The 13,260-nt window shown below is 42.9% G+C and overlaps 1 protein-coding gene across 1 annotated transcript; it reads right to left on the bottom strand.

Moving 5' to 3' along the window:
- Nucleotides 1-322: 322 nt before the first annotated feature.
- LOC308369429 (putative G-protein coupled receptor 21) lies at nt 323-1,998 on the bottom strand (the record flags this gene model as incomplete). Its single annotated transcript, XM_080843856.1, has 2 exons — nt 323-633; nt 1,185-1,998. The coding sequence occupies 2 exons, from the start codon at nt 1,996-1,998 to the stop codon at nt 323-325; spliced, it is 1,125 nt and encodes a 374-aa protein (XP_080699982.1).
- Nucleotides 1,999-13,260: the final 11,262 nt, after the last annotated feature.

Below are 13,260 nucleotides of genomic sequence, written 5' to 3'. Positions count from 1 at the left end.
GTAGGTTTTGATTTTTAAGTTATCTAAAATACACCACTACAGTATGTTGAGATCGAACACAAAAAGGCTTTAAACTAAAACAGAAAAATAAAAATAAAACTGGAATCCTGAGAAATCTTTCTGATTTGAAGAGCTTCGTCAAACTTGAATATAAAAAAAAATAAAAATAGATTTTGATAAGAAATGCTGAAAACTTTGCCTGAATCCAGTCCAGTCCGGAATTGAAGCTCTTCTGGAGTGGACATTTGGAATTGACTCCATGGAAGTTGGGTGGTGTTTTGAGTGTGTTCGGTTCACTCCATGATCTTTCAACTCCTCGTCCTCAGACATAGGTGTCAGAAGCCAATGTTAGTAGTGTGCAGGTGGATGAAACGCTAGAGGAGCGTTCCTGGAAAGTGTTGTTGTTGTTCCACACGCTATGGTCCTCGTGGAACCCTGTAACAGGATTGCACCCCATTGCCTTGCACAGTTCAGGACAAAGACCCCAGAAAAGTCTTCCTACGATTGTGTAAAACTTCCTTCGAAAACTCTGGTTGATCCAGAAGTAGAAGATGCAGTTCAGGAACCCATTGGAGGTGGGTAACCACACAGCCACGAACTCCTTCCATTCAGAGACGCCACTGCCTGAGATGGCTGGGGAAAAAAGATCAAGTCATAACATAGCTGATGAGTACTGATGAAGCACCATTATCTCTACTATGTACACTGTAGGTTCACACAGTATTGGGTTATGTGGATTATAGCCATATGATTTCTATTTCAGGTGACCTCAGAAGCAATCCTTTAGATACACCTACTCATGAGTGTAGTAAGTATTATTTTGGCAAAAAAAGAAACTGCCGGGCGTATACTGATGGTATAACTCTGAAGGCATGACAAATAATGTGTTCCCAAATATTACTGTGCACTACATGCTTCTGTTTCAGCCCTTTCTAGGTTTTTGTTTACAGGTCCAGCCCCCCTTAATAATCAACAGATGCATCTAAGCGCCTAGAGGCAATTGTATTGTTATGGCGCTATACAAATAAAATCGAATTGAATTGAATTGAATAAAAACACCTCCAACAAAAATCAACATACACAGTAGACACTGAAACTCTGAAAACAATCAATATTCCCCTATATTAGTTTAGGTCTAGAAATTACTGAAGCACTTCAAGAGTACAATTAGTGTTAACTCTTACCATTGTAAATCATTATAGCCATGCAAGGTGTCCAACATGCATAATAGGCTGCCATCACAGGAATGAGCACACGGGATGCCACGTTAGGTCTGCTGCGTCCATTCAGATTAGTTTTTCTCAGTCTCTTTTGTTGTCTCTTGGCTGCAAACCAAAGTCGCAGGTTGCAGTAGGTCATGACGATTGAGCATGGGAAGAAAATGAACCCGGTTAAGGTAAACGAGTAGACAACATTGCTGGAGTAAGATGGATTGCAGACCAGCGACGCTGTGGAGAAGTGTACTTCAATAATCCCTTCAGGTAAAGAGATGGGGAACAACAACATGGGCGGGAAAAGCCAGGCAAAGGCAATTAAGAGCAACGCACGTCTTCTTGTCATTAAAGATCTGTATCTCAGCGGATAAAACACAGCGATGTACCTCTCAAAACTTATAGTGGCCAGTGTGTACATGCAAGTAGAATACACTGTTGAGTTAAAAAATGCTACAATATGACAGAATGGATCGGGCTCCATACTAGAGTTCTTTACCAGGCTCACGCAGAGATTTAAGGGCATTACAATGAGACCAAACGCGGAATCAGCCCCAGTTAAAGACAGCAGGAAGTATCTAGAATTCCTTGACCACCCAGCCACTGATGAGGATATTACAGATATAACAGCAATGTTTCCCAGTGTGATCATTACTCCTAAAACTATTATTATGACAATCTTTACAGGTCGATGTGCCAACTCCATTGCATGATGGCTGTCCATGTACGTCAGATTGTGGTCATCATTACTGGTTGTCGGCGCGGATACATTCTGCCACTCCAGCATGATTGCTTATCCCAAATCAGTTATCATTTACATGACTAGGCCTACGTGTCATTGTCTTAAAGTCTACGAAACGAAATCTCTGTGGACCTGTGGAACCAGCATGCTCGAATGCAAATTTGCATGACAATTAAGTATTCCCCATCAACAATAAAGAACTCACCTGCACCAGATAAGGACATGTCACATGACCGCCAGGCCTAATTGATAAACGTCCCTTAACACATTTAAAATGGGCTTTCAAGTTGTCATTTTCAGCTCCGTAAATTTTTTTTCGTCAGTGTGATACTGAGAGTGAAAGTGATGTAAGACGTCGAACTGAATGCCCTTGGTTTAGATTAAATTTTAAAGTTTTATTTCGATGTAACTGGTAAATGCAGTCTCTGCCAGGCAGCGCAATAACTAACTGAACATTTTAAACGGTATTTTATCTTCTTTCAAAATGCAGGTGCCTTGTCCTTCTCGTTAGCCCTGACGCCACTTGGCAGGCTGTCAGTTCGATCAGTTTGATGACGTCATCTTTACGACATTTTTAATTGTAGTTTCTTATCAACTTGTTAAAAAAAATCGAAATAATTCAAATTGTGGCTGAAACTGAACAATGAAAACTACAATAAATAAAGTGTATCTCAAAGCATGTCATGGAAGCAATTCCACTAACGAAAACTACAATTAATAAAGTGTATCTCATGGCATGGAAGCCATTCCACTAACTTTTCGAAGTTAAAAAAAAAAAAAAAACTCTCAGTAATGCTACCATGATGGCGACTCGATGCTTCTGTGGTCAATACATGCTAAGTACATTTAAACAAAGAAGCCTCATATTTATTAAACAGGTGGCAAAACCACAGAGCATATCTCCTAGACCTGCTTCACACCCTGTCGGTGTACAGCCACCATATCCACAAGCTAACGTGCCTTCCATTTTTACTCAGAACAAGATGTGCAAACAAACCTTTTAGTCTACTCATCTAGAAAAACTATCATTCAAGATAACACACTTTTCTTGGAACAAACAGGGTCCCTAAAAACCTTCCATGCTGCTCCAGGGTTGACCCTTGAGAGACATTAAAAGCCCCCTTAGTAGTACACAAGGAGATACATGGGCCAACAGCCTGAATGCAAGTGATTAGGTCTGACCACTCTGGGCTATAGCCATGAATATTTAAAACGATAAACAAACAGGAACAAAGCGTAAATTGACTTGCAGAGGGGGCAGTAATCAAGTGCTGCAAAGGGTGTAAAGTTTTCACTATTATTGGCTGAGGACAAGCAATTCAAATGTATTTTACTATGGCTTTGCTCCTCGTGCAAGACTCATATTTATGGTTCTGGGTAGAAATAACAATTGTTTGTTTGTAGTACCTACATGCTTAAGTAATCAGAAGAAATCCCACTAAACCACAAGTGCTCAATGAAAACTGAATATTAAGATTCAAGGTTTGGAGATTTAGAGGCAACACAAGCAAAAATCCTTACTGACGAAAAGTATAGGTCTGCATTGTTTTATAACCCAGTTCTGTAATGGGCTTTACGTTTAGAAAAAGCTCTTCATCTCATGGTCTTCATCCCGGTGCTGTGGCCTCTGCATCAGGTGCAACCTGCAGTACAGCGATGCTTTCTAACTGAGGATTTAAACCAGACAGGTGCAGCACACTGGAGCTCTTTGCAGCTTACCGCTCTCACTCACCCCCAGGGAGTGGCCAGAGCCGAGGACATTAGTCTGAGCGGATGACAAATCAACCATTGCTGCCTCGAAAACTTCCAGATACAGAGCCACTGGGGCCAGGACGTGATCATTTGGCTTGTGACCAGTGCATGCATCAAAGGTATTTTTCTGTCAGATACTAACAGTGGGGTCTATTAGCGGCTGTCTTCATTGTTCCGGTGCTGAGTCAGGCAGCTGTGCTCGGGCCTGCATGAACAATGACGCCTGCAGAAGGTGTTCAAACAGAGCGTGATACAGTGCATGAAACATATACTTACACCACTTGCATACAGCTGACCGCACAGTGTTTCATTTGGGTCGTAATCTGGTCACTTCTGTGTATCATGTCAAGGCATTTTCATATCCAATCTGAAAGAGAGTATTGAAAATGTGACCAGTAGTTTATATTCAGTTCATGCTTTGGGGAATGTGTGGAAATTTGTGAATTAAGTTGTGTGTATGTACCCACACCCAAGTGCGCTATCAGAGAAAAATGCTCTGTTGACAAGAGTCTGTTTATTAAGTTTTCTTCTGTGGCTGTGGGGTCCCAAAGAGGTATGTTTTGCAGGAAATGGATGGTGTCAAACATGTCTACTAGCCTTACTTGAATTGTTAAAATTGTTTTATGCCAACTTCCTTGTTTTACTACAGAGTATACTAAAAGCAAAATCTTACTACCCCAGCCTCTTGTCCTTATACCCAAAAGAGGAGACACAATTCAATTCTGACAGCATGCTGGGATTAGGTTGGGGATCAGATAAACCTTTGTGGAGTATCAACTTGCACAATAGTGTGGAATAATATCAGATACATATTCAAAACAGGACAAAGAAAAGGTATGGAGCAGGGTACAGAGAATAGTTCTACACCCAGCCCTACCATACCCATGTCAAAAACATCAAGTAAATATTGTATTATATGTCTACACTGTAAAAAAAAACATGTTGTTAAGCCAACTTGAGAATGCAACGGAACCTGCTGCCAAAGGATTTTGAGTAAACTCAATTTAGGCCCAAATAGTTGTGCTGATTTTTTCTTCTAAGTTAATACAGATATGTATTTTATGTTGACTTTCGTTTTTTTAACAAGTTCAGCCCATTCAAATTGTGATGTTGATCAAAATAATCATTCCAATTAACTTAGAAAAGTAAGTTGGCACAAAACATAAAGTTACCCTAACTGGTTTCTTTGAAGTTCACACAGAAGAGTATTTTTATGCTGACTTAACTTAAATTGTGAAATTGAAATAAATTGAAATAATAATGGCAATTAACTTAGAAAAGCAAGTTGGTACATACAGTAGGCAGAAGGAAGAAGGTTGCATTACATTTTTTAGTTAACACAACACTTAAGTTCTACTTCACTTTACCTATTATACTATAATATAATGACACACAAACAGAAACAAATACCCACATACAAGGAGTATGAGGAATTCCCTGGCCTCTGTTGAGGAAAGCTTAGTCTACTCCTATAAAACATCTCTAGTACAGCTGATTAGCTTCCCCCCCCCCGTGATGCGTTTGAACCCTGAATTTATGATTTAGCAGATTAACAATACCGGTAGTGCCACAGTATCACAGTAAAACATACCATTAATACAATAAAATAACATAAAACTATACAGGTTTAAATTTGATTTGAGCGAAACAGAGCAAAGCAGCTAGCTGACAACGTTGTTGAAGAGATGGCGCCCAAGAAGGCACGGAAGCGGCAAAGGTGTCAATTTTCCACCAGTCACCACTGGCTGGTGTAGCCTCCGCCCCAGCCCCATCAAGCCTTACTGCCCTACCCAGCCCTGATGCCCCGTCAAGCCTTACTACCCCACCCATTCCTGCTGCTCCATCAAGCCCTGCTGCCCCACCCAGCCCTGCTGCCCCGTCAAGCCTTACTACCCCACCCATTCCTGCTGCTCCATCAAGCCCTGCTGCCCCACCCAGCCCTGCTGCCCCACCCAGCCCTGATGCCTCATCAAGCCTTACTACCCCACCCATCCCTGCTGCTCCATCAAGTCTTACTGCCCCACCCAGCCCTGCTGCTCCATCAAGCCCTGCTGCCCCACCCAGCCTTCCTGCCCCACTCAGCCTTCCGGCCCCACCCAGCCCTGCTGCCCCACCCAGCCTTGCTGCTCCATCAAGCCCTGCTGCCCCACCCAGCCCTGCTGCCCCACCCAGCCCCATGCTCCAGCCCTGCTGCCCACCCAGTCTTCTTGCCCTACCCATCCCTGCTGCTCCTTTAAGCCTTACTACCCCACCCATCCCTGCTGCTCCATCAAGCCCTGCTCTCCCCATCAAGCCTTACTGCCCCACCCATCCCTGCTGCTCCATCAAGCCCTGCTCTCCCCATCAAGCCTTACTGCCCCACCCATCCCTGCTGCTCCATCAAGCCCTGCTCTCCCCATCAAGCCTTACTGCCCCACCCATCCCTGCTGCTCCATCAAGCCCTGCTCTCCCCATCAAGCCTTACTGCCCCACCCATCCCTGCTGCTCCATCAAGCCTTCCTGCCCCACCCAGCCCTGCTGCCCCAGCCCAGCAGGCATTTCAGAGTGTGCATAGCCTGCTGAGGACATGTTTTGGGCCTCAAAGTGTGAGATACCCAATAACAGTGGAAGAGATCAGGAGGAGGACTGCTCCTCCTGAGAGCATGCCGGTTAACACCCTCACTGCGCTCCTGAGGACTGATAAGAATTTGAAGCGGGACCTCAGGCAGCAGCTGCATGAGGTGGGGGTGACTCCGGCCCCAGTGACCAGAGTCCCTTCACTTTGCTCGAAATGGTCAGAGGGAGAAGCCAAGGACCTGTGCTCGTCTGTTTGTGCCCTGGCTGCCAGGAACATTGAATTCAATGCAGTGAGCATGCTGCCTGCCTCAGACCCCACCAGGGACGGACTGGCCATCGGGCATACCGGGCGTTTGCCCGCTGGGCCGGGGTGCAATATGGGCCGATGGTCCCGAATTTTAATTTTTTATTTTTTTCCCCATATAATGGTCTGACCGGCTGGCCCACGAAAGTAGTTCATCAGCGGCCCTACTGACACTGGGCTGGCCCAATCACATCCCCTGGGCTGACCCAACACAAACCCCTTTCGATTTGGACCTGCCTACATAATGCATTAGGACGGTAAACAGCGTGGCCCATGGCCTTGACTTGCTTGACACGCGCACGCTAGTCTGCGGCCCATTGGCCGTCTTCTTGAGTGACTAGGGTCTCGTCCAATCATATCAGCTAACACCTTCTACCTTTAGCTAAAAGTTTGCCATCAGCTCCCGTGGATGACAGTGCTGGTGGCTACAGCCAGGGAGATACGATACAACGACCTACGGTAAGCTTACTGATCATGAATTAAAACGTCTCTAAAATATGTTTGACTTAGAAACTATGTTCTATGGCCAAGTTCGTTTGCATTGTAAATACAAGACAAGTCTGTAGCTGTTGCTAGCCCTCAGCCTACTGTACTCTGAAACAGCCAGCCGTTAGCCTACACTCTATGTTGTGTGTTTGAGTGGTGCGCGGTGCCATGTCAATTGTTCCGAAAGCCCAGTATTCCCAAACCCTGGTATTCCGAAAATATGCCAATTTGTCCAGATACCGAATTATGATAGCCCGTTATACGCTCCAGTTTTCCCGTCCCCCCCGAAGTTCAGGGGCGTAGTTCAAACGTTAATGCCACCTCATCAAGCGCGTTTCCTACAGGAGGAAATAGACTCCCTTCTAGAAAAGGGAGCAATACAGCCTGTCCTCTCGGAGATGAGAACAGGGGGTTCTTCAGTCGCTATTTTCATGGAAAATATCGACCGATCTTATACCTCCGTATTCTGAACAAAGCTTTAAAGTGTATGATGTGTAGGCTATTGCATTTAGATTAATTAAGACCACCACCTTAACACACAAACTCTTGTTGAACTCATACAGTAGTAGGTTCAGTGATGTGCGGTGAGACAGCTGTCTTCTGGAGCTTCTGCGAGCCCGTGAATCAATGTTTCGTTGGAATCATGATGTAACGTTGTTGTAGCGGAAATACAGCAATGCTATTTGTATTTTCTAATTGGCAGGTCATATGTATGATTCTAGACTTCGTTAAGCACTGAAGCGACTGAAACGGTGAATTTTGATCACATTCAGCGAAGTTAACAGGTAAAACGGGAGAAAAATAGGGCGTCTTTAGGCCGTCCTGCCTAAAAGTAGGGCGTCCCGTTTCTTCTTATTTTTTAGTAGACTATAGGGCAGACGCCCTGCTAGCTATAAGCCTGGTTGGTGTAGACATTCGAGATTAAAAAGGTGTGTTATCGAATTTAGTGGGCCGGTCTGGTTCAAAATGCCCGGGCCGATTTTTTGTCCCAGTCCGCCCCTGGACCCCACTGTGGCCACAGGGAGAGCTGTTGAATTTAAACAGCTCCAGCACCTCGCCAACCAAGTAAGGAGTAATGAGAAATTCAGACTCCTCACTCACACCTTGGGGCCAGGAATGGTAGAGGTGGTGGTCAATGTGTTACAGAAGTGCGTTGACACACACATTTCAAATGTAAACAATTAACTATTTTGTTCTGTTCTGTCTGTTGTGTTAAATAAATATCTTGATGTTCTTCAAAAAAATATAGTAGTAGCTGTACCAAACATACTGGGAAAACATTGAGATAAGTATCCAAATAACCAAGTCAGCAGATTAAAAGAAACGTGTCACAGTGAAACATAAAAAATACGATCAAATAAAAGTATACCTTTGCCTTCTCTGTGTATGAGCTTAAAATGCATAGCAGTAAAAGTGGCAACATTTCCATAGTAGCATCTGTTTCGAACCTACTGAGCAAACAGTGAGATGAGTAGCCAAATTACCATAAAGCAACATTGGCTTGCTTTTTACAGCACACACACACACGTGTTTACAATAGAAAGCAGAAAACACACGCTTTAACAAATCTATCCAAAATGTACAGAAACACAAGGGGCCCTATCTTGCACCCAGCGCAATTGACATTGTCACCGACGCATGTATCATTCCTATCTTGCACCCGGCGCACAGCGCGATTTTCCCTCCAGAGGCGCGCTTCGAAATGAACTTGCGTCGACATGGGCGGGGGCGGAACAGAGAAGGCGTTTCTCTGGCGCAAGTGGTATTTTGCAGTTTCAAAACAACGCCGTGCGCCGTGCGCCATTGACCACAAAAAAGCTGGTCTAATGTCAGAGGCGCAATGTCTTAAGTCTGTAACGCGTATTCAGAACGCTATTTTAAGGGCGCATGTGCTTGCCCGCACAGTAAAGGACCTATAGGCTATACACTTTACTTCTTTCGTTTACACGAGAGATTTACACCAATTTTTTGGCAAGCCATAGGAAAATAAAGTATTTACCACATGAGGAAATCATTGTGATATCCGTATCCAAGATATTTTAAAACTAGGCATACATCTAGCTTACACATTGACCCAAATGATTCAGGTTAATTGAAGCTGCGTGACATTTGATTTATTGTATGGCTTTGTTGCATTTATTTCATGCCAGTATTATTATACATCTTGTAAACTCATCTCTGTGTATGTGGACTTTATTTATGTACCTTGGGTTTGGTCAGCTGGTGCACTGGGTTGGGTGCCGATTTCCATGCCCCCAAATCCCTGCACGCTCTCAGGCGTGAGGGTAGACGTGGCGATGTCCTCTGCTGCCGTCAGATCCTGGGTCGAGGCAGATCCACCTCCCGTGAGGCCACGAGAACGTGTGTTACCTTCCAGCTTGGATGTCCCATGTCTCCGGACGTCATTATAGCGTTTTCGGCACCGTTTTCGGGTGCCCCGTAGCAGAAACAATCACGGCAATATCTTCCCGTGCTTGCTTGGCTTTGCTTACTTTTGGAGGGTTTCTCGCATCCCCATATATATCTATCTCCCGGCTTTTTACAAAGCCATACAATAAATCAAATGTCACGCAGCTTCAATTAACCTGAATCATTTGGGTCATTGTGTACGCTAGATGTATGCCTATTTTTAAAATATCTTGGATATCACAATGATTTCCTCATGTGGTAAATACTTTATTAGGTTTCCTCCGTAGGGAGGTAACCTATTGTTATTGTAGGCAAAAATTCTTGTACCATGGGAGTCAATGGCAGCCCATAGAACCATATGGTAACTTTTTGTGAAATTTGGCACACTCATTGAGGACAGTCCCTTCTTCATTGACACCAAGTTTCATGGCTCTTATTAGACCACTCTAGCGCCACCAACAGGCCAAAGTTGGACTTGTTTTAACACACGCAGCTTTTGAACCGTATGACCGATTTTCAAAAATGAGGTACCATTGGATTCCCTGGATCAAGACGAATAAACGGTCCCCGCTCCGCGAAAGCCTCCGGTGTATAGATCTTCCGCTATTTCCGGTTTTATCAAAAACCTTTGAAAGCCTTCTCCTCCTACAATTTTTGGCAAATCTTCTTCAAAATCACCAGAGATGATCTTCAGACCTAGCCTCACAAAAGTTATGGAAATAATTTTGATCCTCACAACCGTTTGTCCGGTACAGCCACTCAAATTCAGCTGAAAAGTCGCCAAACAGGAAGTGAAGTCATATCTTGGCAAATCTTTGACAAATCAACACCAAACTTGATATGTCACTGGAAGACACTACAACATGTTGCCATGTGCAAAGGCAACTTCATATCTTCAAAAATGATTGATTTAAAGCAAATTGGATAAATTGTTAACGCTAAAACAATGCTTTACACATCAACAGGTCAAAAAGTGATACTCTGATTGAATCACAAGTTCATGTGAAGACACTTGAGAAGGTTTAGAACACAAATCTGAAAAAAAATTGACTGTAAGATGAAAAGTAGATTTTTGGTGAATATTTGAAATACGCATGGTTGAGTAAGAGCTAGGGTGATTCTCAAAGGAATGTGTGCCTTTGCGCCGCGTGGTTTAGACACAGTGAGACACATGGTACCCATAACAACGCTCGAAGGTGAACAGACAACCATTTTATCACTGAGCAAGGTACACGATTTTTTTGGAGTCTAGAAGATTGTCATTTACATTTGACCGTAAGTAATGGAAGCATGTCTACTACTGTTTAATTTGTATGTTAACCTCAATACAATTGTATTGTGTTTGTATTCTCGGTTGCTGTGTAAAGTTGAGGTGCTGAATTAATGTGTGTTTGTAAGCAATGGGCTATGTCTTTTAGCATAGCAAAGTATAAAACATTTTGACGTGTGGGACGGCGAGTGAAGTTAATGTAATGTATGTGCATGTACAGTTAGGTTATTTGTTCACCATGAAACTAATTGTGTTGTTCAAATTTCTGGCGGCCTTGGTTATTACTCTGTTGAACGCTGATCGGGCTTGGACAGAAAAGTTCGGCCCCGTTCATGCTGTGATGTTCATGTGTTTGCAGAGGTAATTGTGTAAGCTTTAAATATTAGCATAGTTGCAGGGCTCGACTAGAAGGCAATTAACAGAGGCAAAGACGCGTGATGAATTGTGTTCAGAACGTGATTTAACAAAAGGATAGAACTTTGACACAGTTCGTTTGCGTTGATGAATGAAAAGTAAGTGCTTTATTGACATCTTCCAGCATTGCTTTGTGGTTTCGTATTGTATTGTGGATGTTAGATGTGGTTTCGTATTGTGTTGTGGATGTTAGCCTATAATTAATATCTTGCAAAGCAGAGATAATCTTTGGACATGCGGTTGGTGGTTGCTACAGATTTATTTGCGTTAGTGTTTGGTTACATTGGCTGCGACAGATGTGTGTAAATTGGTGTGCGATGTTATAGTTACTAATGCTCTTGGTAATTATTGTTTTCAGTTGGTTATAGGCAAGTGATGATGTGTCTTGAGCATTCAGTACGTTCACATGATGGCATAAACCCGATATTGGCTAAAGTCCAGGTTCTCTATCCATGGGGGGGGGGGGGGGGGGGGCAACTATCTCAGCGTATATGGCAGTGACGTAGTTAGGCCTAGTTCAAATTGAATGTGGAATGTTGACAAGCGGCTATGGCTTGATTATACAGTAAATGACGTGTGAAATTAAACTAAAACACATCACAGTTAAAGTTGTATAAATATTGATTGATTCACAGCTATTTGAATGGATGACATGACTAACAAGTGGTCGAAGAGTAATTTGAAAGTATTTGTTCAGTGAATTAACGCGTTCGGTCAAACAATCGGTCACCTTTTTTGTAATGTTTACACATTGGTGTAGCCAGGCTACCACACAACTTTCATCTGAAATAGCATGCAACATTTTTTTAATTTGACAGAATATTCAGTATGGAATGGCAATATATCAGACCAGTATGGTTTTTAGCGGTTGACATTATTACGGTTTGACTGCTTCTTTGGACCAAGTGGAAAAGAAATGGTCTTTGCCCACTTAGATAAGGTAAAACTCAAACAAAATAAAATGCCATGTTGGTTTTATGGGAAGCTTGAAGGTTGTAACGACAGCCCATCAATTGTGAGCTAGCCATGTTGTTGATAACTAACGTCAGTTAGCTGTATTTAATATTTCACTGGGTATTGCAGCTGTTTAATTAACTGAAATAATTATGAAATGTTATGTTCTATTTGCCATTCACTTAAGCAAGTTACAGTATTGGCAAGCATTGATAGCATGAATCTATTGAGAGACATGACACTTTGTGTGAATAAGGAAGGGACTGTCCTTAATGAGTGTGCCAAATTTCAAAGCCTTCTAGCACAGTATTGCATTTGAAATGTATTATCCCATTGGTAAGTCTGCAACATCCATTTTTCTATTCAGTGACAAATTGTCACAAAAGAACATTTCCCCCTGGTTCGCAATGTTTTTAGGAGGAAACCGCCATCGCTGCTTGCGGCTATATTTAGGTTTCCTCCGTAGGGAGGTAACCTATTGTTATTGTAGGCAAAAATTCTTGTACCATGGGAGTCAATGGCAGCCCATAGAACCATATGGTAACTTTTTGTGAAATTTGGCACACTCATTGAGGACAGTCCCTTCTTCATTGACACCAAGTTTCATGGCTCTCATTAGACCACTCTAGCGCCACCAACAGGCCAAAGTTGGACTTGTTTTAACACACGCAGCTTTTGAACCGTATGACCGATTTTCAAAAATGAGGTACCATTGGATTCCCTGGATCAAGACGAATAAACGGACCCCGCTCCGCGAAAGCGTCCGGTGTATAGATCTTCCGCTATTTCCGGTTTTATCAAAAACCTTTGAAAGCCTTCTCCTCCTACAATTTTTGGCAAATATTCTTCAAAATCACCAGACATGATCTTCAGACCTAGCCTCACAAAAGTTATGGAAATAATTTTGATCCTCACAACCGTTTGTCCGGTACAGCCACTCAAATTCAGCTGAAAAGTCGCCAAACAGGAAGTGAGGTCATATCTTGGCAAATCTTTGACAAATCAACACCAAACTTGATATGTCACTAGAAGACACTACAACATGTTGCCATGTGCAAAGGCAACTTCATATCTTCAAAAATGATTGATTTAAAGCAAATTGGATAAATTGTTAACGCTAAAACAATGCTTTACACATCAACAGGTCAAAAAGTGATACTCT

Source organism: Sprattus sprattus (genome assembly GCF_963457725.1).
Source record: "Sprattus sprattus genome assembly, chromosome: 8".
Classification (NCBI taxonomy): domain Eukaryota; kingdom Metazoa; phylum Chordata; class Actinopteri; order Clupeiformes; family Clupeidae; genus Sprattus; species Sprattus sprattus.
Note: the sequence above shows the minus strand (reverse complement) of the source record. Positions and strands in the feature narration are given on the sequence as shown.